The sequence below is a fragment of the Primulina huaijiensis genome, chromosome 1, assembly GCF_012295235.1.
Source record: "Primulina huaijiensis isolate GDHJ02 chromosome 1, ASM1229523v2, whole genome shotgun sequence".
Classification (NCBI taxonomy): Eukaryota; Viridiplantae; Streptophyta; class Magnoliopsida; order Lamiales; family Gesneriaceae; genus Primulina; species Primulina huaijiensis.
In genome coordinates, this window is record NC_133306.1 from 2,884,936 (window position 1) to 2,910,579 (window position 25,644).

A 25,644-nucleotide genomic window follows, 5' to 3' on the forward strand; every position below is an offset into this window, starting at 1 on the left:
AAATTTTAATGTTAAAAAAAATACAAAGTGACTGGCGCAATCGCATGGAACTGATAGAAGCCATAAATTAAATACGCGTTTTGTCGAAAAATAAACAGATACACACGTAAAGGCTCAGTGGTCATAGCAATGTGTTAGGAAAGTACCTTGTTTTAATTGAACCAGCACCACCCAGCTAGCACATCTTTGGACCACTCCACCCAATTTCTCTATAAATACTCGAACAGGCCTCAGATTTCCACAGCATAGTTCTTTGCTGACATATTTTTCACACCACCCGCCTGCCCGTTACAATAAATTAAAGCCAACCAAACACCTTTCGTCCAAAATAAAAGGGCCGATTTTTGTTTCTATATGTGATCGGCAATTCATCAAACAAGTAATGGCCAAATTCTTACTCGTTCTGATCACCTTTTCAATAGTATTTGTCATGCTGTATCAACTGGCAGACTCATCTCCAGCAAATTCGAAGCCCGACCAATCACTCCGCGGTGCCCGAAATCTGCTCCAAAACCCAGTTACCAAGGACAGTATAGCGGATCCACCAACGCAAGAAAAGAGACTGCCTTTATCGGAGGATGAAGCGGATGATCACGAGACGGAAACGAGTGTGACAGCGGAAGCTCCAGAGAGCAGGAAAATTGGGCAGCATCACTCTTCGGATAGATCTGTGGCGGGTGGGGGTGTCATTATCGGGGGGCTAGTCACCGCCATTTTCGCTGCTGTTTACTGCTATATTAGAGTCACCAGAAGAAAGCATAATATTCAAACTTTGACTTAGTTAATTAGTGAAGGGGGTGTTTTTGGTGTCTTATCTTTATTTTTTACCATTCTGTGTATAGAGAAGTGGCTCACGGATACGTAGGCATGCAGAGCATAGTGGGGGGAAGTAGTGGTCATGTTCACAAACTACTTGGGATTAATGTTTCAACATATGTATGTATAGTAGAGTGCATATATGTATACATACAATCGAGTAGTTATATTTTTTGAGAAGATTATCAAGTTATATCTATTTGTTTCAAAATAGAGATGCTTTTTCCTTTAATTTATAATCATGTTTACAAATTTGTTGGGACTAATGTTTCAGCATATGTATAGTAGAATATGCCCATATAAGCATACGTGCAATCAAGAAGTTATATTTCATAGTCGTGTTCTATTTAGTTTACACAAATGCACTAATGCTTATGCTTATACGAACACGTCCCTTCGTTGGTCATATATATGTTAAATAGAAAATAAATCATTCCATAACCTAAAAGATAAACAAAGTGAAGCTACGATTCAAACGGCAACGGGCAATCTACCCCTGCTCTAGGCTTAAATTGGAGCCACTAGGGACAGTAGCAGCATCTGAAGGATTTGAGTTCACAACAGCAGTTTCAGTTCTAGTCTCTGTAGTACTTGAAGGAACCAATGTCGATTCAACTGTTGCAGGAGCATGAGGAGGAGTAACAGGAGAAGCAACGACTCTTCCTCCATCTACGTGCTCCTCAGTTTTTGGCTGCTTTTGGGTTCCATCTGGGACGCTGATTTTTGTAGAATTCGCAAAATGAAGATCCAAACCGATTTTCTGTGGATTCACATTTGCAGAACCGGCATGAAGTTGCTGCAACCTGTAATCCGTCTCAGGTCGACGACAAACCTTTCTGAGAGGGACTATTTCCTACAAAGGGGCGGGAGAAGAAGTACCACTCAGTACGGATTCTTGCCTTCCGATATTTTTTCTAGGGAAAATAAAAATCACTCATGCACTCGATATGATTCAGGATCCAAGAGCTAAACACCAACAGATTTATCACTGTGCTATTCTGATGGGTTGCAGTAAAAATATGAGATCGTAATGGATTGCATGACTTATATATAATAGTTGGATACGATTAGACACCTCAGCTTGGTCGTGATCGTATCGGACTAGAAATCTACAACGACAGCCTCGTACATCATGCCTTCGTCTTTGAGCATCAAGAACATGTGCGTCGAAGTATAGGGCCTGCTCTTTCCCTTCCTAGAAAACAGAAAGATCTTAAAAGACAATATCGAATATCTTGACAAGAACAACTTTTTATTAAAGTATTGTCTGCAAGATGTTTTCTCATCAGTTTGCACTACTGCTAAAGGTGCACCTGGAAGCATAGAGTCAGATCTCCCGGCAGGACAGCTACGCACTCTGAAGATTCACACGGGAGAGATCGTTGTCTCACATGCCTGTTGATATTGACCCATTCATCCTCTTCTGGACCGAATCCCGCAAAACGAACAAGAACTTCCTGAGGTTGTCAACTAGATTCCATCATTATGAGTTAATGCTGAAAGTACAATTACTCTGTTTAGGAAGTACAAGGAGAAGCGGCACAATGAATCCTAACATATTACATCGAGAAAAAGAAAAAACATAAGTCAGATTCTCCAAGGATAAAAGAATCGTGACAAGTAATCACCTATAAAGTGACAGACTTCTTAATGGAGAAAAGAAGAGCAGCTAATGATTACAAACAAGAACCTGCTGACATGCAGAGAAATGAGAAAGCGACAAGGTTCACGTACAAAGAATTGACTACAGCCATGAAGATTCACGGTAGTACAATAGCCAAAAACTTTCGCCATAGTAAAAGGATAGATAACTTTTCTAAATTCTAGATAATTTCCCCATATGATAATATTCTTTTTATCTTGTATTTATCAGGTTGTTATTTCTTTAATTTTGAATTTATCAGGTTGTTACATATTCGTATTATATAAACTTTGTAATACATCTTTTATGTTCAATAGAAATATATTATTTTTACACTCGTTAAAAGTTAAAAAAAAAAAAGTATAAGCTTCAAACATTACCGGATCTGCAGTCTCTAAGGATCTGTGCGACAAAAATGAGGCAACATCATACCTGACAAGAGGAATACATTCACTCAGCATTGGCATACTTCACAAATAGGAAATGATAGTTACCTTGGATCATCCAATGAAATATCTCAAACAATTTTATTTTATTTTTAAAAAAAAAGATAAGTCGAAACAAACTAACCATGCTCCATCTCTCGCAGATTTAGCTTCAAACTCCATCTGAGAATTATCCGAAGCATTCCTGTTTGCATTTTGTGCTGCTAAAAAATAACTATTTAATCAATCCAATAGGATGTAAACATCAATCTCGAAGAAATAACAAAAGGAAAGGTTTAACTAAGATGAAATTAAACGAGATCAAACATATTATATGAGGAAAAAAGAAGATGAGATATATCATCACAACTCCTGTATCTTCAAAGAAATAAAAACAATTGAAATGAAACAGAATATGAATGCCAGGTCTCAACCAAAAATCTTAGTTGGAAAAACGAAAAGTGCTTTTGAAGGCCAAACTTATATACTTAGAAAATATATTTGAATTTTGCGACTTGTTCCTGCCCCTTTCGCAGCTGAATTCACCCCTAGTGGAAACTCACCATTGAAAACTCAAATGCAAGACTAGCATAAAAAAATGTACAAATACATGGGAAGAGAAAGATGTGAAGTTAGATCAAAGGCAATGAGAACAATTCCATGTTAAAACATTGAGATTGAGAAGAACAAGAAAGAGAAAATAATACCATCATTTGAACATCACTACCTGACGGAGCAGGCACAGAATGAGTGACTTGAGGCACACTTTTCACAGCAGCTGAATGAAATTACAATATAAGCAATCATCAACCAATTATATATTTAAGGACGCTGATTCAAGACAGAAAATGACACAAATTCTGGAACATGAGAGGGACGTGGCAATACTTGAGTGGACAGGCTGGGGTTGAGGAGTCGGTGGCAAATTTCTGGCGACAGCTTGATCATCTCTAGGAATAGAAGGTACAAATACCTGTTCAGGAACTGGAGCTTTAGTTGCTTTAGCTCGAAGGGCATATCGCCTGTTCTGAAACCAGTTCCAGACCTGTCCCATTTGATTAATATCATTGAGAAGTTTACAGATATTAGAAAAACTTAAACAAGGTACAGGTCAATTACTTGTTTAGCTGAAACTTCCACCTTCCCAGATCTCTCAGCTGTATTACTATATCAACACAAAGAACACAACTATTACACTTCAAAAATTTAAAAATTTAAGCAAGAAGCACTGAATTCCCACCTGAACCTTTGAGCAATAGCTTCGAGTATTTCACGTGAAGGCACGGTATAACCATGTGCTTGCAAAATTGAATCCATCTCCACAACCTTTGAATTAAAAAAAATTATATATGAGTTGCAAAAACAAATTGTAATTCAGAAAAATCTTACCAATTCAGATACCAGAATATATGCTGAATTTTATCTTCAGGCATGATATACAAATGGAGACAAATACAGAGATGTCACATCGAAAATACAGAATTCAATTTAACGTGCAATGAATTTCATGCCATTCATGAGATAACCAAAATGTGATACACATAATCACATACTCACATACACTGTTCTTCATAGCATATGAAACAGAAGGTACGGATTCACAATCTTACAGAGGGTAAAATCTTCTTGATGCAGACATGTTAAAAATGTAACAATAGTGTAGCCTGAATTGGATTCCAAAATTCATTCAATTTGTGGATCAATGCGTGGTTGGGCCCAAATTTGAAATTTAGCAAAATAAAAATTTTCAAATTTTTATAATTGAGATAGGCGTCCTGGCATGTCCGTCCCTAATTGAAGATTATAAAGTCTGGATGGATTCTGAAACAAAGGAAATAGCATCGTGTGCACCGAAAAGTAAATGAGCAATAAAGTTTCATAAACACACAAACAAAATATCATTCACAAACCCCATAGAAAAAATTTGCGAAAAAGAGAACTAGATTCCACTAATTCAATCAACCATGCCAAGTAATACTTCAAAAACGAGAATAAAATCAAGGAACTCACAACACAGCATGAGAAAAATTATGGTTTGGCAAAAGTTCTTCCCTTTATAAAGAAAAAAAAACTAGCTCAAAATCAACAAGATGTTGCTCCATTAGTGTGTGAACCAGAGATGAGATGAGCGGACTAGGGTTTCGTGAATCACCTCGGCACCATTGAAGCGGAAGGAGGGGCCTCCGTTGCTGGGCGGCCGACCCATAGGCGTCCACCGTCGACTTTCCTCAAAGGAATTCAAATAAATACCGGCGGAACCAGTAAATCGGATTTCGTTTAAACCCACCCTGTCTTCCCAAATTAATTTATTCACATATAATTGATTTTGAATTTATATTGTCATTTCTTAAAAAAAATTGATATTGTTATATTTTTAATATAAAATGAAAGGTATTAAAGATGACATTTTTTTTAAAATTTTATTTATATTTTGTCTTACCATTTTTTTCAATAAATTTATGGCTAAAACTTGTGTGAGACGGTCTCACGGATCGTATTTGTGAGACGGATCTTTTATTTGGGTCATCCATAAAAAAGTATTACTTTATATGCTAAGAGTATTACTTTTTGTTATGAATATGAGTAGGATTGACCCGTCTCACAGATTAAGATCCGTGAGACGGTCTCACATGAGACTCGCTCTAAATTTATATCACGATCTATTTATTTGTGATTTTTTTAAAGTAATTTTTTAGGTACAAAAATAACCCTTTCAGGTTATAAAATTATTGTTTCATTTTTAGTTGATAAAAAATATATTTTATAAATGCCCAAATTTAAAATCCGTCTAAATAAAAGCATTCAATGATTCTTCAAAATTATTCAAATAGTAGCATGTTTAGTATCCACTCTGGAACATTGATTCGCACCAGAACACTTAAACACAATATATACAGGATTATGTATGTCTTGAGACACGGAATCATAGGGTTCTTGGGCTGAACTGAAACGCCATTTTACGGTGGAAGAACTTCTGAGTCCGTGTGCGAGCCCTCTTCATCCTCTAGGTTATTGACGCGTTCACACTCGTCGATCCATTCGCTATATCTGTTGCGAGATAATTCTATCGCTTTAGTATGAAAACTAACGACTTGTAAAACTTCAAGAAGATGCTTTTTCTATTTTACTTACATGTCAATTGGCTCTGTCAATGCTGCAAACAATTTAAAACAAACTGTTAGTTAGTTCACATCCCAGAATACACTTGCTAAAGCAATAACTAAAGTAATAAAGTGGAGAATGGGAGGAGCAGGGATATAAAATAGTGTGAGTGGATTTAACCGAATGTGTCACCATACGTTTGTGTATTTTTAAAACAAGTGGTTTAACACTAACAGTGTCAAGAGTAAAATAATTTAATTTTTCAGTTACGAGGTGCGCAACGGCACAGACCTGTTATGGTGGTGCTAAAGCTCTCTTGGCAAATCCGGCATGAAGCTTCTCCGATCAAGTTCTTCATATCACTGGATAGAAAACAAAGAAATTTCGTCACACAGGTAAAAGGTAAAAAATTTCATGAAATACAAGCAAGAACAAACTAGTGCAAGGGACAAATTAATAACTTCCACCAGTCAGGCATACATATACCATAAATGCAATAAACTTTTCAACCGATTTTCAACCTTTTTGAAGAAATCTACCACCTTGAATAACGGGATCAAATAAAAGAGTGGATTGAATTTGCAAACTAATGCATGGTTTGTGTTCCAAAAAGCATGATATAGCAATCAAACTATATGCCGACTAGTGCCGCAGTTCTTTGTTTAATCATAAATGAACCAAAAATCCGTTCTTTGCAACTAGACTTGATAACCATCAAATGCAGCTGGAAATAGCTAGTAAACCACTTACATGCGGCACTCAACACTGGTGCCATGGCTGCAGAACGGACAGCTGAAAACAGTGTCAAGTTTGTCCATTCTCTTTTTCGGTGGTGGCTTCGCCCTCGACTTCCTCTTACCCATACTTAAGTTAAATTTCCGTGTATTCCTCTGGAACTAAGGATATAGTCAAAATTCGATATTTAGCATCAAACAAGATACACCAACTATACAACTAATTCCTGGAAATATAGACTAAAAAAGTTAGCACCCAAAGGGCGTGTTAGCCGCAGAAGTTACACATATGCATAATTACCCGCGGAAATTGAATCTCACTAGATCTAATCTCTACAATTTCAAATTGATCGAGATAATTCATTAGATTAAATTAAAACAATAAAAAAAATACCAGCATAAGGTTCCACGCAAGAAGTTCATAATTTTTGTATCCAAAAAAAAATAAAATCCAACTTTCATCCTATAATTCTAATCCAGAAACTTAAACAGCAGAAAATCTCCTAACAGAAACAATATAATCGTCCAATCCACGAAACTGTTTTTTAAAAATAAAAAGTAAGTTTGATAACCTAAAATCATTATCCAAATCCACGGCAAAAAGTGAGTCGCTGATCCTCAATACGCTCGATCATCAGAATTTCCAAGTGAAAGAAATCATACAAACAAAACTAATTCAGAACGAGGATCGGAACTAAATATTTCCCAGATAAAAAAATCCAACGAGCATCATGATAAATCAAGATATGAAGAAGAAACATAAGGAAAATTGCTAAAAAAACTTCATGTAAATTATATTGAACAGTACAAGGAAGAGAAGTATCTTCGAATTGCTCGATCGCAGCTCGAGGCAAGATTTTCGCGAGCTGATAAAATCAGCGTGCTTTGATTTAAAAGACTATTTTGCTATATAATTTCGTTGAATTTAAAATATAAATAAATAAATAAACGGGAAGATGATCAATAAATCCTCAGCATATTTTTATTTGTTGTCATTTATAGTAAGAAAAGTAAGTGTTCATATTCTCTGATTTACCAAAAAAGATAGTTTTGCAATTCTTACCTCACTTTGTTTCTCGGATCAAAATTAATATAAAACATCATAAATATAATATTAATATATAATATTTAAGTACTAAATGTAATATATATTTTCTAATACCCAAACATGTTTACCAAATAATGCTATCAATGACTCATTTTTTCTGGGATAAAAATCGGTACAAAAAATTGAAAATATGGCACTAATATATAATATTTGAGTACTAAATGTTTCAAATCTTGTACTAATGTATGATTTTTTAGTATCCAAACATGTATTATAAATATTATTATTAATGACCCGTCTTTTATCTGATGAAAATCGATACAAAACATTGAAAATAAGATAATAATATATGATATTTGAGCATCAACTCTTTCAAATCAGGTACTGATATGTGATATTTGAGTATTCAAACAAGTGTACTAAAAATTGATATTAATATAGTTGTTTCAATTTTATATACAAAATTTTATCTTTTATATCAGATCTAAAATAGTTGAAATATCATATATTAATATTATATTTTAAAAGTTTTGCATCGATTTTAATCCATGAAAATATATTGAAACGGATGGAAGGATACTATCATTTCGTTCATCTAAGATCATTGCTCTCGTGCTTCGAACTGGGAGGTTTTATTTTATGTCGAAGATTGGCTAATCAAGTGGCTCATTCTCTTGTTGCTAATAGTTATTTTTATTGTGCTCCTCAAGTGTTTAGCAAAAAAAAAAAAATCGAATAATGTTTTTTTAAAAATTTTACACAATTACTGAAAAATATTAATTATATATCAACGATCCTGACACTCGTAACCGTATGTTCAAATAAAAATAATGGTGAGATAATTCATGGGTGATAATTTAATATTAAAATCAACCACTGTAGAATCATGATGATATTTCATTTTTAAAAATTATTGCATTGGTAATAAAATAAATCTTAGTAAGATGAAATAATTTGTAGATCTCTTGTTAAAGAGATCAATCTTGTTCATATTTACAATAAAATGTAATATTTTTTTAAACATAATTAAAGTAATATTTTTCATGAATGACTCAAATATAATATTTGTATCACAAAATTGACTCGCGAGACAGTTTCACATGAGTTTTTGAGATGTTTGCAGACGTGTATCAATAATTTTATTATAAAAGATAATTGTATGCAGAGCAAAAATATTCGACGCAAAAACACAATGTTTGTTACTATCATTTCAATATTTCAATGCATGAACAAAGATGGAGAAAAAACACTATTCTAAATGCATTGCTTATAGTATACATGTATATCTTATGTCATAAAAATCGAAAATACAATTTCAAATGAAAGTATTTTTTTTGAAACAAAAATTGTTTATTCTCGTCTCACGACATTGAAAGAGTTTGAAATATTTTTTCATAGAAAATTTGTATTTAATTCAAGCAAGTAAAGGAAAATGATCACATGCCTAAATTGACCGATAACTTCGATTTCTAATAAATCCAAATGAATATCAACATCGTATGATATTATTTCAGCCATAAATTAAATATAAGTATATTTAAATTCACATTTTAAAAAAATACAATGGATTTGTTGTTTTTGAAGAAAAACAAAGTTTAATTTTAGTCCATCTATAACAAGTGAATTTATGTGGTTGGTCTGCGCAAAATTTAGATTATTACAGTTATGAATCATGTTACATGTATAACGAAATTTGTAAAACAATTATTATAAAAAAAATTTAATTTATCAAAATCTCATTAAAAATTCAATACAAAATCTGAAATAATAAAAAAATTTATAATATAATCGTTATAAATATTGATATATGATATTCTAGAATTATATATATCTATTATGTTATATTCTTTTTTTAAAAAAATTAAGTATTTCAAAATCGTGGTTCAATTTCTAACTATTTTTTTATTATTATGAAATTATTTTCATATAAATATAAATTAAATTAATTATTAAAAAGTTATAATACGCAACACATGTCAAAAGTCAGTGGTATAAAGGAATGAGCTACTGTCTAGCAAACTTCATCGGGAGAATATTCTCCTTAGCTTTGCAAAAATGGGAATTGAGCAGCCATCGGCCATAGCGAACCGGCCGGTCCCACTTGATTGATTCCTTTGGCATCTATTTAAATCCCTAGGTATCTATTATATTATTTCAAAATATAAATAATATATAATTATTACTTATATTATAATTTAACAATAATTAATTAAAGTTTGCGGCCCCCTTTTATCGTAATTATCCGAGCCTTTGAGTCAAAGCAAACTTAACAAGTTGTAAAAAGAGAGGTATTATTNTCTATAATAATATATAAAGTTTTGATATGTAATGTGTTCATTACGTGCTCATAATTGAGGTAACAATTACACATTTGATGTATAATTTTGATATGATGTATCATTTACGATAAAGTGAATTGTCACCACAACGATAAAAACGATGAATTAACATGGTAGATGAACATCATGTTAGAACTAATTATATGTATATGGAATTCAACATGCCGAGATTACAATATATTTTTTAAACTTCAAATACATTAAGGTTTGAGTAGATCTCTTGTGAGACGGTCTTACGAATATTTATCTATGAGACAGGTCAATCCTACCGATATTCATAATAAAAAGTAATACTCTTAACATAAAAAGTAATACTTGTCATCCAAAACAAACCCTTCTAAATACTTTTTTTTTTTTTTTTTATCAACAATCATAGAACCAAACATGGATGATGGATGCAATAATCTTGATTGTATGCAATATACATACTAAATTTTTATGATGAATCATAAAACCGAATGAAAACGAACCATGAACACCCCTACTTGTTAGTAAATTTAATTTATATTAATACTTGGTTTAAAACCAATTAACTGTTTTACATCGTCTCCTTCATGTGCTTCTATATCTATATGTATTATCCATGCTCTACTATATAGCAACAAAGGTGGATATAAACTATTTTGTAAACTTTTATGTTCAACATTTGCCAAAATAAAGAATATTTAAATTAAATGATTGGTTGATAATCTAAATTAATCTCCAAATTCTCCTAACCTCTATGTTATGTTTTACAATTGTAATATTAACATCCATGCAAAATATCAATTCTATTTGTTTTTATATTTTATGTAACAATTGGTATATGAGAAATCGTAACCACTGTCTTTCAGCACAAAAACATTTGTGAGACGATCTCGTGAGTCAGTTTTATGAGACGGATTTTTAATTTGAATTATCAATGAGAAAATATTACTTATTATTATAAATTATAAATATAAAAATAATTGATACATCTCATTAAAAAAAAATATGTGAGATCGTCACACGAAAACCTACTCACCTTTTGTATGCAGAGAAGATTTTGGTATTATTATCCGAGGAGGAGCCTCCAAGGCTCACACACACGAAAAGACCCCTCGATTAAAATAGCCACGTAGTGAAAATTGTGCCTAATATTAATAAGCAAGAAATATTAGAGTGCCTGAAAGAATATCAACAGGTGATTTCCCATTGGAACTCCTCTGTCCCTCTCCAAATTGCAAGCAACTTATCTCTCTTCTTTTTATTCAGATCTCTCAATTTTTCTCTTTTTGATTATACTTCTACCTGGTTAGCGCTTGGATGATATAATCAATTGTCAGATTTTTTAAAAATTTAAAATCATCTTTTTTCCCCTGAATTTTCAATTTTCTGACTCTATTGTTTGCCCAGAATTTCCTTTACATGCAATGCATACATTTGTCTTTTTAGGGGAATTTGTTGGTGGGTTTTTCTTTGATTTGATCTTTAATGATCATTGATGACTTTTTCAGCGTATCTCAAAGTTAGGGTTTTTCACCATTTTTTTTGGTAATTTTATATCTGTTCATCCAGTTATTTTGTTTGCAGGAGTTCCAAGTTAGATTGTGGAATCTATTAAAGGTGGGTGGACACATGCGAAAGCTTGGAACTTTTTGATGATTCAAAGATTATTTTTTAAAAAATTCTTGTTTTTCATGTTCCGCCTCATAAGTTTTCAATGACATGATTGACTGGGACTTCTTGATCATTTTCGGTAGTCAATAATGCAACCCTTTTTTTGAAGGTAGGGAGAGGGGGGATGCTGGTTGTGATTCATATGTTTGCTTGATTGTCGGGTTATCAAAAAAAGAGAGAAACTTTGATGAAATTAAATGAAGAATTTTTTTTCCATAAATGACTGTATTTAGCATAATCAAAGTTGAAAATATATATGATGTAATTTTTATGTCTGGAATCTCTGTAGATGCATTTATGTTCTTCTTACCAAACTACGTGGTCTTTGATTATGAGGTATTTGTTTGATGTGTGTAAAGCTTTGTTATGCTGTTATCACTTAGCTCAAATTTATAATATTTTGTTTTCACGGGATTCGCTGTAACGGTATAGTTAAATGATACAACTGTTGGTGGAAATAGTTAATCACGAACACGTAAGCTTAGTCGTTTCCATTAATCATGGGCAATGGACTTTCCACCGGTTCCCAATTCCATGTTCTATTTTCAGACATGTGAAGAATGAATTTGGTCATCTATTCAATGCAATTATACTTTTATTAGATTATTGTTACTTATTAAATACGAGGAGCATTTGGATAGTGACCAAATTCCTTTTATGTTTTTCTCTCTCGCTGTTATAATAATTTTTTTTATACTTTTATAGTTCTATTCCTTCCCAGTATACCAATTTGTTATGTTTCTGTTTTCATAGAGAAGTTAAATGTTTAGAGTTGATCATTCTGTCGGATATTCACTTGTCACACACATTTGATGAAAAGTCGCAAATTTTATATTCTTCATCTGCGACTGATATTTTGGAAACTTTGACTTGATTTTCAAGTCTGCTGCTCTTCCATACCGTCACGTGTCTGTCCGTCTGTGAATAGCATAGCTCTGGGTTTGAAGTCTCAAGTTTGTTGAGGATTTTATTGTAGTGGTTTGTCAATTATAACTCCATAAACTGAATTTTCCACTGCTATTTATGTGGTAAGTATTTTTCTATCTTCAACGGAACATATCTTATTTGATGTATGAATGCAGCTTAATTACTTAATGCTTTCATTTGACGAAATTACCAGTTTTTTTAAATTTGCTCTAGGCTTGTGCATTAATCTGTTTCCTGCTCAAATGTGAATTGCCATTATCATCATGAAGCTATTTAGGGTCAAGATTCAAATAAAAACTTTGGAGAACAACCATGTAATATGTTGTGCCGAAATTATTAAGGGCAGTTCCTGATTTTGTAACTTAAACTACTTGTGGGGAAAATGATTTTTTTCCACTATTGACCATTTTCATCTGCTAATAAGACGTGTTTTAAACTCAATAGTCGGCATTTACAACTGCGCTTAACCATGTGCGTGGTTGAATGAATTAATTACGATTGCAATGTAACAAAACAAATCATTTTGATGTCAAAATGCTTGAATAGGAGGGATTTCATAAAAGGGGGAAGAGAGAGGATTATAACTTGTCTTAGGAGCATTTGAAGAATGTTTTGTATTGGACACCGGAGAAATGATATTTTTTGTTGTGACTTCTATTATACAAAAACTCTTTCTATATCATATTCGAATTTTTTTATCTTTCATCCTAAGAGATCTTTTATATCTTATGGTGCCCCCATTGGGAACTTGCATTTTTATGTTTATTTGACTACCACAAGATGCAGCGTCTCATTTCCATAACTGTCATGCGCTCTATTGTCCCTCTGTTAATTGGAATTGTGTTCCTTTGCGGTGTAGATTGACTTTATTCCTCTGTCCCTAATCCGAACATCATTTTCGGGCGTACCATTGTCTTGAGTGTGGGGGTGTAGGAGTGTGTGATTATTAGTGTGAATCAGTGGGAAAGCAAGTTGTTTTCGTAAATGGATTTATTGTGCCAACATCAATGTTGAACTTGTGGGCCGTGGCACCTTCTTAAGGTAGAGTCTGTGAGTTTAGTGTGCTTTGCTATATGCCCACTATTTGTTGATCCATGGTGAATTGACCTACTTTTTTGTTTGCCGAGTTTAATATTTACAATGAAATGAGTATTCTGACTCAACTACTGATTTCTAATTTTAGAGTGTGCGAGTGATGCAGGAAACTCATTCGATATGGGGCACTGGAACACTCAATTCAATGATCATGTTAATGATTCGGTGTCAGATCCTCAAGGCTATAGCCATTTACATTCTGAACCTTGCATTTTTTATGGGAGTGTAGCAAACTATCCTCAACCCAGTATCCACTCAGTGGCTTCTACTCTGGAAAATCGTCGTAATTTAAATTTTCATCTCATCCCTGAACATCATGACAGTGCTTTATTTTATGGGATGCCTCACTACAATAGTGTCCGGCCTCAGCATTCAACTTCTAATCTTGATTTAGCCATTACTGCACCATCCAGCCATTTTAATCCTTACTTGGCACCTCCCTCTGGTATTAGGGAGTTCCCTGTTCCAGTGAATCATGGGGCATATGATCAATTGCCCCTTTCAAGCTCTCAGAGAGACGGTGGTGTTCCTGCAGACGGCTATTTTAGAAACATACCATATGTGGATGGTGTCAGAGCATCGTTTAAGAGAAACATTGTGGATGGGGTTCCGACAAATCACCAATATCACAACGCTTCAGCGGGTCCCAGTTCTTCTATTGCCGCTCCATCTGCTCAACCAGCTGAATCTGATGTTACTTCAATGGATGCTGCTTCTTTTCTGCCACCAGAATATGGTGGGAGTGAGCCGGCATCCATGGTCGAAAATAGATCTCATCGAATTGTGAGGAACAGACCTGGTTTGATTCGACCTGACTCTGCCCTTGCACATAATACTGGTCATTTGCTAAGAAATTATGTTGCGTCACCTGTCCAGATTCATGGCAATCCTTGGCTGGACATGCAGTTTGGTGCAAACAATAGTGATATTGGCACCTTTCCATGGACACAAACTCCCGATTCACCTTATGTGCGTGGTAAAAATCTATCTTTGGATTTATAATTCGTTTCTCTGGCTATTTTGAATTGAATATGTCATCTATCTAATGAGGATCATTTGTTTTCATTTCTTGGCATGTCAGCTGGTGTAAATGGGGCTTGTGTTGATACGGGGAATATAGGCATACAAGGTTATCAAGTGGCGGGCAGTAACATAATTTCAAATGGTTTTTTAAATCCTCCCATTCCTCAAGGCCATCCAAATCCCTATCACCCAACCCCTCCTTTGCAAGCTGTGAGAGGTTACAATGTTAACTTCCCATCACTAGTGGCTACCTCTTCTCGTAGAATCTCGACAATTAGGGCTTCAAATTCTTCCATCAATCCTTATCGAGGTGTCATAGATGCTGGGCCTGCATTTCTAGTTCCTGGTCTACCAACAGGTTTTCAGCTATACCAGCCTCATCAAAGGGATATCACGCTCAACTCCAATGCAAGACACCACAACCTTCCACACTTGAGAGTTCTGCCAGAAGATGTAAGTTTTTGACACCTGACGGAGGTGGTGGGGGTGGATTAGTGGTTTCTACCAGCAACATTTTTTATTTTGTTGCTTGCGCCTCCCGCCCCTCCATCCCCAAACCACAAGACACACACACTAATAAAGTCCTAAGGTTCACCTTTATCTTTCTTCCTCCATATTTGACAACATTATTGCCGTGGACTGCCAATTTTCAGGAAGTTGCAGTACTCGACATTCCCGGATACCATGAAGATGAAGCAGGAGGCTCCGTTGATCAGCATATAGATATGCGCTTGGATATAGATCACATGTCTTATGAGGTAATCAGGAAGCAGTTCATGGATGTTTGTTTTCTCGCTTAGGCAAACATGTGATGAAATGACACCGTTTTCTAATATAATAGGAGCTCCTTGCACTTGGAGAACAAATAGGGAGTGTTGGGACCGGATTGCCCAAAGAATTTATTCGAAACAATTTGAAAACGAGAACTTTTACCTGCTCAGCATCTTGTATCAACCTTGAAGAGGCAGCTTCCCTGGACGAGCAAATCAATTTCTGTGTTGTATGCCAGGTATTTTTATGAAACTATTTGCCGGGTGTTAGATCAAACTATCCAACAAGTGACAAGAACTTCTTATCATTTTTTCTGTCAATAAACCAAGGTTGCGATTAATATCTATGTTGAACAAAATATCTCATCTTAACCAACATATCTCATCTTATCTTTTATTAGTTCATAGGATCTTTGATTATGTTATCTTTGTATTTTATATTTTAAATTCCTAGGATTGGTTTATCTTATCGTTTTGTTTCTTTATTTAAACATTGTAACCTACTCACTTTGAGAATAAGAATTACGGTGCATGTTTCCACCGATCCCTCCATCTCTCTCTGTTCGATTTCATGGTATCAGAGCCATCGGATTATAGATGACCAAACACGGCATGGCAACTCCAAAAATATCCCTGCCACCAGAATCCAATCCCTCGGCAATTGATTTTCCGTCGGTACCAATCACTTGTCATCGATTGAATGGCAAGAACTATTTACAGTGGTCTCAATCTGTCAGACTCTTTATCTGTGGCCGTGGGAAAGATGGTTTCCTGTCCGGTGAAGCACTATGTCCAGCCTCTGAGGATCCGAAATCTCGGACGTGGAATTCAGAGAATTGCATGGTTATGTCATGGTTAATAAATTCCATGACAACCGAGATAGGAGAGAATTTCCTCCTCTATAGCAGTGCCAAGGAAATTTGGGACGCTGCAAGAGATACATACTCCAGCAAAGATAATACCTCCGAATTATTTGCTATTGAATGCCGGTTGCAAGATCTCCGCCAAGGCGAGTCTTCGGTCACTGATTTCTTCAACACTCTTACTCGTCTATGGCAGCAATTAGATCTCTTCGAAGTACATGAGTGGGAGTGTCCAGCAGATGGTGACCGATTTCGTGGTGTTGTTGAGCAGCGGCGGATATTCAGATTTCTGTCTGGCCTCAACCCATCACTCGACGACGTACGGGGGAGAATTCTGGGCACTAAACCTTTACCAAGCCTTCGAGGTGTTTTTTCTGTTGTTCGGCATGAAGAGAGCCGTCGGAAGATTATGTTGACAACGGCAGATTTTCCTTCCTCTGTGGACGCATCTGCCCTGGCTGCCCAACATTGCTTCCCTCCACCAAGCGATGACTCTACTGGTGGTATGCGCATGATTCCAAATTCACCCGGCAATGGCCAGTCCAAGCAAAGTCGTCCATGGTGTCCAAAATGCCGAAAATCTACACATACACTGGATACATGCTGGAAAATTCATGGGAAGCCTGCCGATTGGAAACCAGCAAGAGAACGACGTGCGAACACAGCTGCTGTTGATCCTCCAACTTCAGAGCAACAACCCTTCACGAAGGAACAACTTGATGCTCTCCAGAAGTTGTTTGGACAGCCTTCTAACACACCCATTCCGTCTCTCAGCAGCACTGGTAATATGGCCCATTCAGGTATTGCCTCATTTACATCTTCACAGCATGATATGTCATCCTGTTGGATAATTGACTCGGGCGCATCTGACCATATGACTGGGTGCCTCAACTACTTTCATAATTTCCAGCAGTGCAACGCCCCTAACACAGTACGAATAGCCAATGGTTCTCTATCCACCGTGACTGGTTGTGGCTCCATTCAATTAACTAAGGATATATGTCTTCATTCAGTTTTGTTTGTACCCGATCTTGCTTGTAATTTACTGTCTGTTAGTAAATTGAATCATGAGCTTGGCTGCCTGACTAAGTTTTTGGGTAATTCTTGTGTGTTCCAGGATGTGGCATCGGGGAAGACGATTGGCAGTGCTGAACTTTCTGGGGGATTGTACATTCTCAAGACTGATGCGGCCTTGGACCAACCATCTGCCTCACAATCAGTACCTCACTCTGTTTCTGTTTCTGCTTTAAGTTCTAATAAGATCAAGGATATTGTTTTATGGCACTACCGTTTAGGTCATCCAAATCCATTGTATCTTCAGAAATTGTTTCCGGATTTATTTCGTAATAAAATGTCGATTCCATTTAATTGTGATATATGTCAGTTTTCAAAACACACTCGCACAACTTTTAGACCCAATTGTTATAAACCATCTTCGCCATTCTCTCTTATCCATAGTGATATTTGGGGGCCATCCAACAACCCCAACCTTAACGGGACTCGTTGGTTTATCTTATTTATTGATGATCACACACGACTATCGTGGGTCTTCCTCATGAAAAATAAATCCGAAAGTACTCAGATCTTTAAACATTTCCATTCAATGATCAAAACCCAATTTTCGTCTCATATTCGTGTGCTACGCACTGATAGGGCCCGTGATTATTTCAACTCTGTGCTGGGGAGTTATCTGCAATCACATGGGATTATTCACCAAAGCTCGTGTGTGTATACCCCTCAACAAAACGGAGTCTCTGAGCGAAAAAATCGCCATCTTCTTGAGGTTGCTCGTGCATTACTCTTTACCTCAAATGTTCCTAATTACCATTGGGGTGATGCGATATTAACTGCCACTTATCTCATAAATAGAATGCCCTCAAGGATACTGCAATTTAAAACTCCCATCCAGACCCTCCTAGAAACTTATCCTTCTCCTCATTTAATCCATGATATTCCTCTTAAAGTGTTTGGTTGTTCGTCCTTTGTCCACATACACTCACATCACCGTAATAAACTTGAACCTCGTGCTATCAAATGCATCTTTCTTGGCTATTCTCCACGCCAGAAAGGGTACAAATGCTATTCACCCGCCACGAAACAATACTACACTTCTATGGATGTCACGTTCTTTGAATCTCAGCCATTCTACCCCGGCTCTTCCTTTCAGGGGGAGTCAACCATCAATGAACAAAGCAGTTGGGAACCCACATTCCCATCCATCCCTCATATAGAGCATCTCACATCTATTACTACACCAATAGACTCACCTCCGGATCAACCAATAGACTCACCTCCGGATCATAGAAAACTTAACCTCCATGAGCCAATTCACACATATTCTCGTAGAAAGCATCATCAAGAGACTATACAAATGCCCGCACAAATTCAGGCTGCTGATGACATCTCCCCAATGATAAATCCAGGTACACACTCACAAGAATTAACCCTTACTGATACTCATGTGATGAACAACAGTGAGCTTGTTGATAATTTTGATGAAAGGCCTATTGCACTACGAAAAGGAACTCGATCATGCACACAACATCCTATAGGCAACTTCGTCTCATTTAAGCGTTTTTCACCTGCATATTGTGCCTTTCTTTCCAATCTAGATCAGGTTCAGATTCCCTCCACTATAGAAGATGCCTTAAATGATCCAAAATGGAAAATTGCTGTCTTTGATGAAATAAAGGCATTAGAAAAGAACAACACATGGGACATCACTGATCTTCCATCAGGAAAAAAACCGGTTGGGTGCAAGTGGATTTTCACAGTCAAACATAAATCTGATGGGAGTATAGAACGATTAAAAGCTCGACTTGTAGCCAAGGGATATACTCAGTCATACGGCATCGACTACCAAGAAACATTTGCTCCTGTTGCTAGACTTAACACTGTCCGAGTCCTCCTATCACTCGCTGTTAACCTTGACTGGCCATTGTACCAACTTGATGTCAAAAATGCATTTCTTAATGGTGATCTTGAGGAAGAAGTCTTCATGAAAATACCTCCTGGCTTTGATTCTCACATACCAGTTAACAAGGTGTGCAGGTTGCGGAAGTCCCTGTATGGACTCAAACAATCTCCTAGAGCTTGGTTTTATCGATTCATGAAAGTGTTAAAAAACGATGGCTACTCTCAATGTCAGACCGATCACACCTTATTTGTGAAACACTCTGGGGAAGGTAAAAGTTCAATTCTTATTGTTTATGTGGATGACATTGTACTAACAGGGAATCATAAAGAAGAAATCAATCGTGTGAAACTCCTCCTCAGTAGGGAATTTGAGATGAAAGACCTCGGACATCTCAAATACTTTCTAGGGATGGAAGTAGCCAGATCTTCTGATGGAATATTTATTTCTCAACGCAAATATGTTACTGATCTTCTGAAAGAATCAGGAATGTTAGGGTGTAAGCCTACAGACACTCCGATGGATCCGAATGTCAAACTTGGTGACAAAGGGGACGATCTCTTAGTAGACAAAGGAAGATATCAAAGACTAGTGGGAAAATTAATATATCTGGCACATACACGACCAGATATTGGATTTGTGGTTAGTGTTATCAGTCAATTCATGAACAAACCAACCGAGGAACATATGGCTGCTGCATATCGAGTATTGAGGTACCTCAAAGGGTCCGCTGGTAAAGGAATCCTATTTAGCAAGACTACCGACCGAAGAACTAGGGTATACAGCGATGCTGATTGGGCTGGATCCACTACAGACCGACGTTCGACGTCAGGATATTGTACATTTGTATGGGGAAACCTTGTAACGTGGAGAAGTAAGAAACAACCTGTCGTTGCCCGCAGTAGTGCTGAAGCTGAATTTCGGGCATTGGCCCATGGGATATGTGAGGGGATGTGGCTCAGAAGATTGTTAACAGAGTTAAAAGTGGAAGAAAATTCCCCAGTTGAAGTGTTATGTGACAATCAAGCAGCCATCAGCATATCCAAGAATCCGGTACACCATGATAGGACGAAACATGTTGAGGTAGACCGTCACTTCATTAGCGAAAAAATTGAAGATGGGATTATTACTGTCACCTACGTTCCTTCTCAACTTCAACTAGCTGACATACTGACAAAGGCTATGTTCCGTCCCACATTTGCTGAATTATCTTCCAAGCTGGGAATGATAAATCTATATGACCCACCTTGAGGGGGAGTGTTGAACAAAATATCTCATCTTAACCAACATATCTCATCTTATCTTTTATTAGTTCATAGGATCTTTGATTATGTTATCTTTGTATTTTATATTTTAAATTCCTAGGATTGGTTTATCTTATCGTTTTGTTTCTTTATTTAAACATTGTAACCTAATCACTTTGAGAATAAGAATTACGGTGCATGTTTCCACCGATCCCTCCATCTCTCTCTGTTCGATTTCATACTACCCTATGAAAAACTATATGTTATTGTCAGGTTATTTACTAGTTATTATCACTCCATGTTTGGCATGCATGCGTCCCCAAATAAGGACATTTCTTCACCACAAAATATGGACAAATAGAATGCAGGATCGGATGATACAGAACTCGGAGATTTCCTGTTTCTTTCCCTCTCTGCGATACAAAAATTTGTGCGTTTTGTTAGAACAAATCATTATCATGTACAAGCTGACAGAACTTGGGAAGAAGAGGATTTGCGCCATATTGTTCTAAACAAGATATGTTGTTTGAGCTTGGATTACATTTTCCGTGAAAAAATTTGAAGTCTTTTACCAGCCCCGGGCTCCTTTCCTTGTTTTTTCGATAATGCTTTATAGCCAATGAAATCTGTTACTTATTACTAGTGAAGTAACTGAGTAATTTTTGCAGACCGATTTCAAGAACGGAGAAACCATTGGAACTCTCGACTGTGGACATGAATACCACAGTATATGCATAGAGAAGTGGTTGCCCGTGAAGAACACTTGTCCCGTATGCAAATCTACAGCCTTAAGCTGCAAGCCAAAAGGTTCATAGTAGAGGACCACCGTCTTTGAATTGGGACTACTTGTGTTTGAATTGGGACTACATGTGTTGTATTTATGTATATACTTTCGGAGACATGACTGGGCCTTCAAACATTCCTGGCCTTGTGTCTCTGCCTTTAAACTGTACAAGTTCTCATTTTTTGTTGAGTTGCATGAATGCTGCATCAACGTTAAGTTAAATTACAGACTACATAAGAGATACGCTGATGATTTTTTAGCACGAGTTCTGAACTTTGAACGTGGAGATTCTATAAGGTGTTAGTCTTCTTTACTTTGGTGATTCCCGTCTAGAGATAAATACGGTTTTTACAAGAATATAAGCTTTCCAAATATTGAATTTGGCATCCAAAATAATACCGTGTATACATAGTTATCTAATTAAATATGATTAATTTTTAAAATTAATCAATTCATGTCCATGTGCAAAACCTAGATTACATCCAAATCATCGACAGGATTTAAATTAATTAAAGTCTGAATGGTGTATAGACAAGCATGGTGACGAAACGTAACAAAGCTAAAGTATCAGAAGGATGAGACTAAATGGAAAATAATACAACACAAGCTCTCAAGAGTCGATGAGCAATACGATACAGATGGGTAAAGCTAAGTAAGACACTAACAATGTCTGCATTTCTAGCTCCAAAATTGAAAGAAACCAGCCTCTCAAGAACCTGAGCGTTGAGAGAGTAGCGAGCACAAATGAAACCATCGACGTCTCATTCCTGGATTATAAGGACAATCCAACGCCAAGTTATCAACAAGTTGGTGATCATACGGAACAGCAGCCCATCCTTTTCACAGCTGAAACATCATCCTTGTTCCCGACATTTATAGTTTGCCCTTTGGGCAAGGCTGCGGGATCATTTCCAATATCAAGTGCTTTACGACTAACCACATGGTATATTTGGGTGAGTACTTCAGTGAAAGCATTCTCAACATTCATCGACTCAAGCGCAGATGTCTCCATAAAATAGGTTTTCTCCCTCTCAGCAAAAGCTTTGCCATCCTCAGTGGAAACAGCACGTAGGTGACGTAAATCTGCCTTGTTGCCCACAAGCATGATCACGATGTTCTGGTCCGTGTGGTCTCGAAGCTCTTTTAACCATCTCTCAACATTCTCAAATGTGACATGTCTGGTGACATCAAAAACAAGTAATGCGCCAACAGCTCCTCTGTAGTAGGCACTTGTAATTGCACGGTATCTGAAGGCAGAAAAATAATCATAAGCCTTGTGTGCATATATGCAACAAATAAGCAGCAAAACTGAGAGAATAAATGTTTGTTCAACCAACACCATACAAGTTCCCACTGTTTGATGGTGACAAGGAAAATTTCAGTAGTATGGCCACACTTGCACTAGAATCAATAGCCCAGTTCTGAGCACAAATTCCTGAGATCCTAGAAAATAACAAGAAGGCACAAAAAAGGGCATTTTCTATGATATGCGAGGTACATGTCTACACATTGGAATGGAAAGCTATTTCATACTTGACCAGCGAATTAATACTAAGTTGCTGACTTGATCTTATAACGACAAGGTAAAAGTTGTTCGCCTTTCAGATGCAACAAAATCTACAGAGAAAAATCAGCATTTTTTCTAAGTCACAAATATACAGTCCGTGTCAATAGAGCTCCGCATTCTATACCACGGAAGCTCGGCCATTTTGTCAACTAGATCTCGGTTACCGCAATAGAAACCATCTCCTTATTTCAACCCAAAATACATGTTCCCTTTGATTTAAAACTGTAAGTACATGTAAATGATGCAGATTTAACTGCATTTTGAAATTCAATTTTCTATTCAGTCTCCATACTCAAAATCCAATCACATTTTGCTTCGACCCCCCACCAAACACAGATACAACTCCACTCCATTTTTTGGAAGTGCTAGAGCTAGTTTAACATCCAAAATATGAATAAAAAATAAATAGAACACAACATTTTCCAAACACTTCTAACTAAACCCCTCACTAAGTTCAATATAGAAACATCAATGACTTCCGAAACCAAAAAAAAATTGAAGATGGCAGGAACTATAAATAAAACAATAATTACCGACAGTTAAAAAAAATCGAGGAGCACCAATGTACCTTTCTTGACCAGCGGTGTCCCAAATCTGGGCCTTGACCACCTTATCGTCAACACGAATGCTGCGCGTGGCGAATTCCACTCCAATAGTTGATTTTGACTCCAAACTGAATTCATTCCTGGTAAACCTCGACAACAAATTCGATTTTCCGACACCGGAATCGCCGATCAAGACCAACTTGAATAGGTAATCGTAGTCATCTTCGGCCCTATATCCCCCTGCCATCTTAAACCAATCGATCGAACTCCGCAAAAATCTTGGCGCAGAAAAGAGAACTTTTACGTTAAGATATCATAATATATACGGTATTGGCGTTGGGTAACGCTAGCTGGAATGAAATGATTGTCACGATGATAAATTAATTGCTCATTTTATCAAAACATAAAATAAAAATTAATATGTCAAAAAACTGCTTTTTCACCAAACATGGCTGCTTCTTCTTTTTCTACTTTCAAAAATATATATTCCAAAACTCTTATTATAAAAAATAATATTTTTTCGATCCGTCTTACAAAATATAACTCATGAAACCATATCACTCAAATTTTTGTCTTATTTAAATAAAGATTATTTGCTAACAGAATATTTTTAAAATATAATAATCATACAAGCGTTAGTCATTATCAAAGATTTTTAGAAAGAAAAAATTTTGTAAAAGAAATATAATAGGAGACAGTCTCATTGATTTTTACCTGCGAGACTTGTCGATACTTCTCATATTTACAATAATAAGTAATATACTTATCATATTTACAATAATAAGTAAAATTTTTTGCATAAAAAATATTATTTTTTATTTGATAATCTAAATAGAAGATCTATCACTAAAAATTAACATTATAATTCGACAACGTGTTTGAATCAACAAATCTGATTGCTTGGACACCGACTTGTCCTTTTTTGAAGTATTTTCTGGAAAAATTTCTATAATTGTTATAGTTAGCAGCATGAAATTTAAAATCGGTGCAACTGGTAATTTTACGATGTATGAGACTTTATCATAAAATATACATTTGAGACAATTGTTTTGTTTGCATATGATCATCGGCAAGCACAGATCTGTCATCATCGGGTAATACCCTTTTCATAAAATAAATAAACGAAAATGAATTGTATGGTAAACCTATATTACAGTAAATAAAAATAATAATAGTAAAAATGAAGATGTTTAGATGTTTTCAGACCCATCACAAACTCGAACATTCAAAATAGAAGTGTAGAGAAATGTAATTATGATTGTAATAATTTCTTTCCTTGAAATGATTTTGAGAAACTAAAGTACAAAATGATGGTAAGAAAATAAAAAGATAAGTTATTATCATATTTTTTTAGAATATACCAATTTATCACAATTGGCAACGTAATGATGAAACGAAGTTTGGAAATCTTGTTCGAGTTAGAACCACTTTCTTAATTTTCTTTTCTTTCTTGGCTCAGATGCTTCCTCAATCTGTTTTAGTATACCATGGAGGTAGAAGCTGATGGTATATATATCATCAATAGCCTTAGAACACATGATTTGATTTTAAAACACAAAATCTTCTCATCTCCAATCACAAGTGTTCTTAGAGTGAACGTGTTTATCTTTGGAAGAAATATAATTAATGAAGAGAAAGCGAGTGTTAAAATGAGAGTAAAATAATTCGTATTCTCAATTCTTTTGTTTCTTTTGTTTTTAATAAAGATTTTCTTGAAATGTTTAGAGTAGATGTAACGCAAATTTGGGACGAACTATTACAAATATTGATGTACATCTTATTTAATTGTTGATATTACTTGTGATGTTCGATGTTGCCTCAAATATTCCCTTACATCCGACACAATCCTCGTTGTTCTTCCGTTTCTTGTTTAGGCATATAGATAAATTCCAGCTAGACTCGGAGTCGTTGATTTAAGAGTGTGAGATTTTGTACAACATGGTGAACACGTACGTATCATTCCACATCCTTATCTTTGAGTTATCTCGTCACGAATGGAAAGCAACCTTATCCTAATGCTCCCCTCATACTAAGCCATAATANGGTAAACAGTTGGCATTTTAAAATTTTATTTTTTTTCCTCAATAAATCAAATCCCAATTTTGTTTCAAATTGGAATTGGGTTTTTCCGGACAAGCCAAGGACGCCGCAGCTTGCCGCCGCCGCCG

The 25,644-nt window shown here is 35.8% G+C and overlaps 4 protein-coding genes across 11 annotated transcripts; 1 reads left to right on the forward strand and 3 right to left on the reverse strand.

Annotated features, from left to right (window-relative positions):
• Positions 1–1,188: 1,188 nt before the first annotated feature.
• LOC140976876 (protein SAWADEE HOMEODOMAIN HOMOLOG 2) lies at positions 1,189–5,236 on the reverse strand. Of its 2 annotated transcripts, none has more exons than XM_073441279.1 (10): positions 5,036–5,236; positions 4,124–4,209; positions 4,003–4,048; positions 3,772–3,928; positions 3,611–3,661; positions 3,029–3,104; positions 2,839–2,890; positions 2,130–2,273; positions 1,892–2,011; positions 1,189–1,669 (listed from the first exon to the last, which is right to left on the reverse strand). In XM_073441279.1, the coding sequence occupies exons 1-10, from the start codon at positions 5,087–5,089 to the stop codon at positions 1,307–1,309; spliced, it is 1,149 nt and encodes a 382-aa protein (XP_073297380.1). In that variant the 5' UTR covers positions 5,090–5,236; the 3' UTR covers positions 1,189–1,306. The 2 variants fall into 2 exon arrangements, with proteins under 2 accessions (XP_073297380.1, XP_073297372.1); XM_073441271.1 differs by having other exon boundaries at positions 3,029–3,107.
• Positions 5,237–5,672: 436 nt separating this feature from the next.
• LOC140976887 (transcription elongation factor 1 homolog) lies at positions 5,673–7,649 on the reverse strand. Of its 3 annotated transcripts, none has more exons than XM_073441291.1 (5): positions 7,528–7,649; positions 6,736–6,881; positions 6,277–6,347; positions 6,016–6,037; positions 5,673–5,931 (listed from the first exon to the last, which is right to left on the reverse strand). In XM_073441291.1, the coding sequence occupies exons 2-5, from the start codon at positions 6,846–6,848 to the stop codon at positions 5,841–5,843; spliced, it is 297 nt and encodes a 98-aa protein (XP_073297392.1). In that variant the 5' UTR covers positions 6,849–6,881; positions 7,528–7,649; the 3' UTR covers positions 5,673–5,840. The 3 variants fall into 3 exon arrangements, with proteins under 3 accessions (XP_073297392.1, XP_073297401.1, XP_073297409.1); XM_073441300.1 differs by lacking the exon at positions 7,528–7,649 and adding an exon at positions 7,292–7,510; XM_073441308.1 differs by lacking the exon at positions 6,016–6,037 and having other exon boundaries at positions 5,673–5,953.
• A 3,625-nt stretch (positions 7,650–11,274) lies between these two features.
• LOC140976913 (probable E3 ubiquitin-protein ligase ZFP1) lies at positions 11,275–21,623 on the forward strand. 5 transcript variants are annotated; one of them, XM_073441350.1, is made up of 8 exons: positions 11,275–11,531; positions 11,658–11,690; positions 13,531–13,712; positions 13,873–14,742; positions 14,848–15,242; positions 15,443–15,547; positions 15,631–15,798; positions 21,249–21,623. In XM_073441350.1, the coding sequence occupies exons 4-8, from the start codon at positions 13,887–13,889 to the stop codon at positions 21,393–21,395; spliced, it is 1,671 nt and encodes a 556-aa protein (XP_073297451.1). In that variant the 5' UTR covers positions 11,275–11,531; positions 11,658–11,690; positions 13,531–13,712; positions 13,873–13,886; the 3' UTR covers positions 21,396–21,623. The 5 variants fall into 5 exon arrangements, with proteins under 5 accessions (XP_073297451.1, XP_073297433.1, XP_073297468.1 ...); XM_073441358.1 differs by having other exon boundaries at positions 11,294–11,378; XM_073441332.1 differs by having other exon boundaries at positions 11,658–13,712.
• A 246-nt stretch (positions 21,624–21,869) lies between these two features.
• Positions 21,870–23,839, reverse strand: LOC140976936 (ras-related protein Rab11B-like). The gene is made up of 2 exons (XM_073441380.1): positions 23,500–23,839; positions 21,870–22,611 (listed from the first exon to the last, which is right to left on the reverse strand). The coding sequence occupies exons 1-2, from the start codon at positions 23,721–23,723 to the stop codon at positions 22,179–22,181; spliced, it is 657 nt and encodes a 218-aa protein (XP_073297481.1). The 5' UTR covers positions 23,724–23,839; the 3' UTR covers positions 21,870–22,178.
• Positions 23,840–25,644: the final 1,805 nt, after the last annotated feature.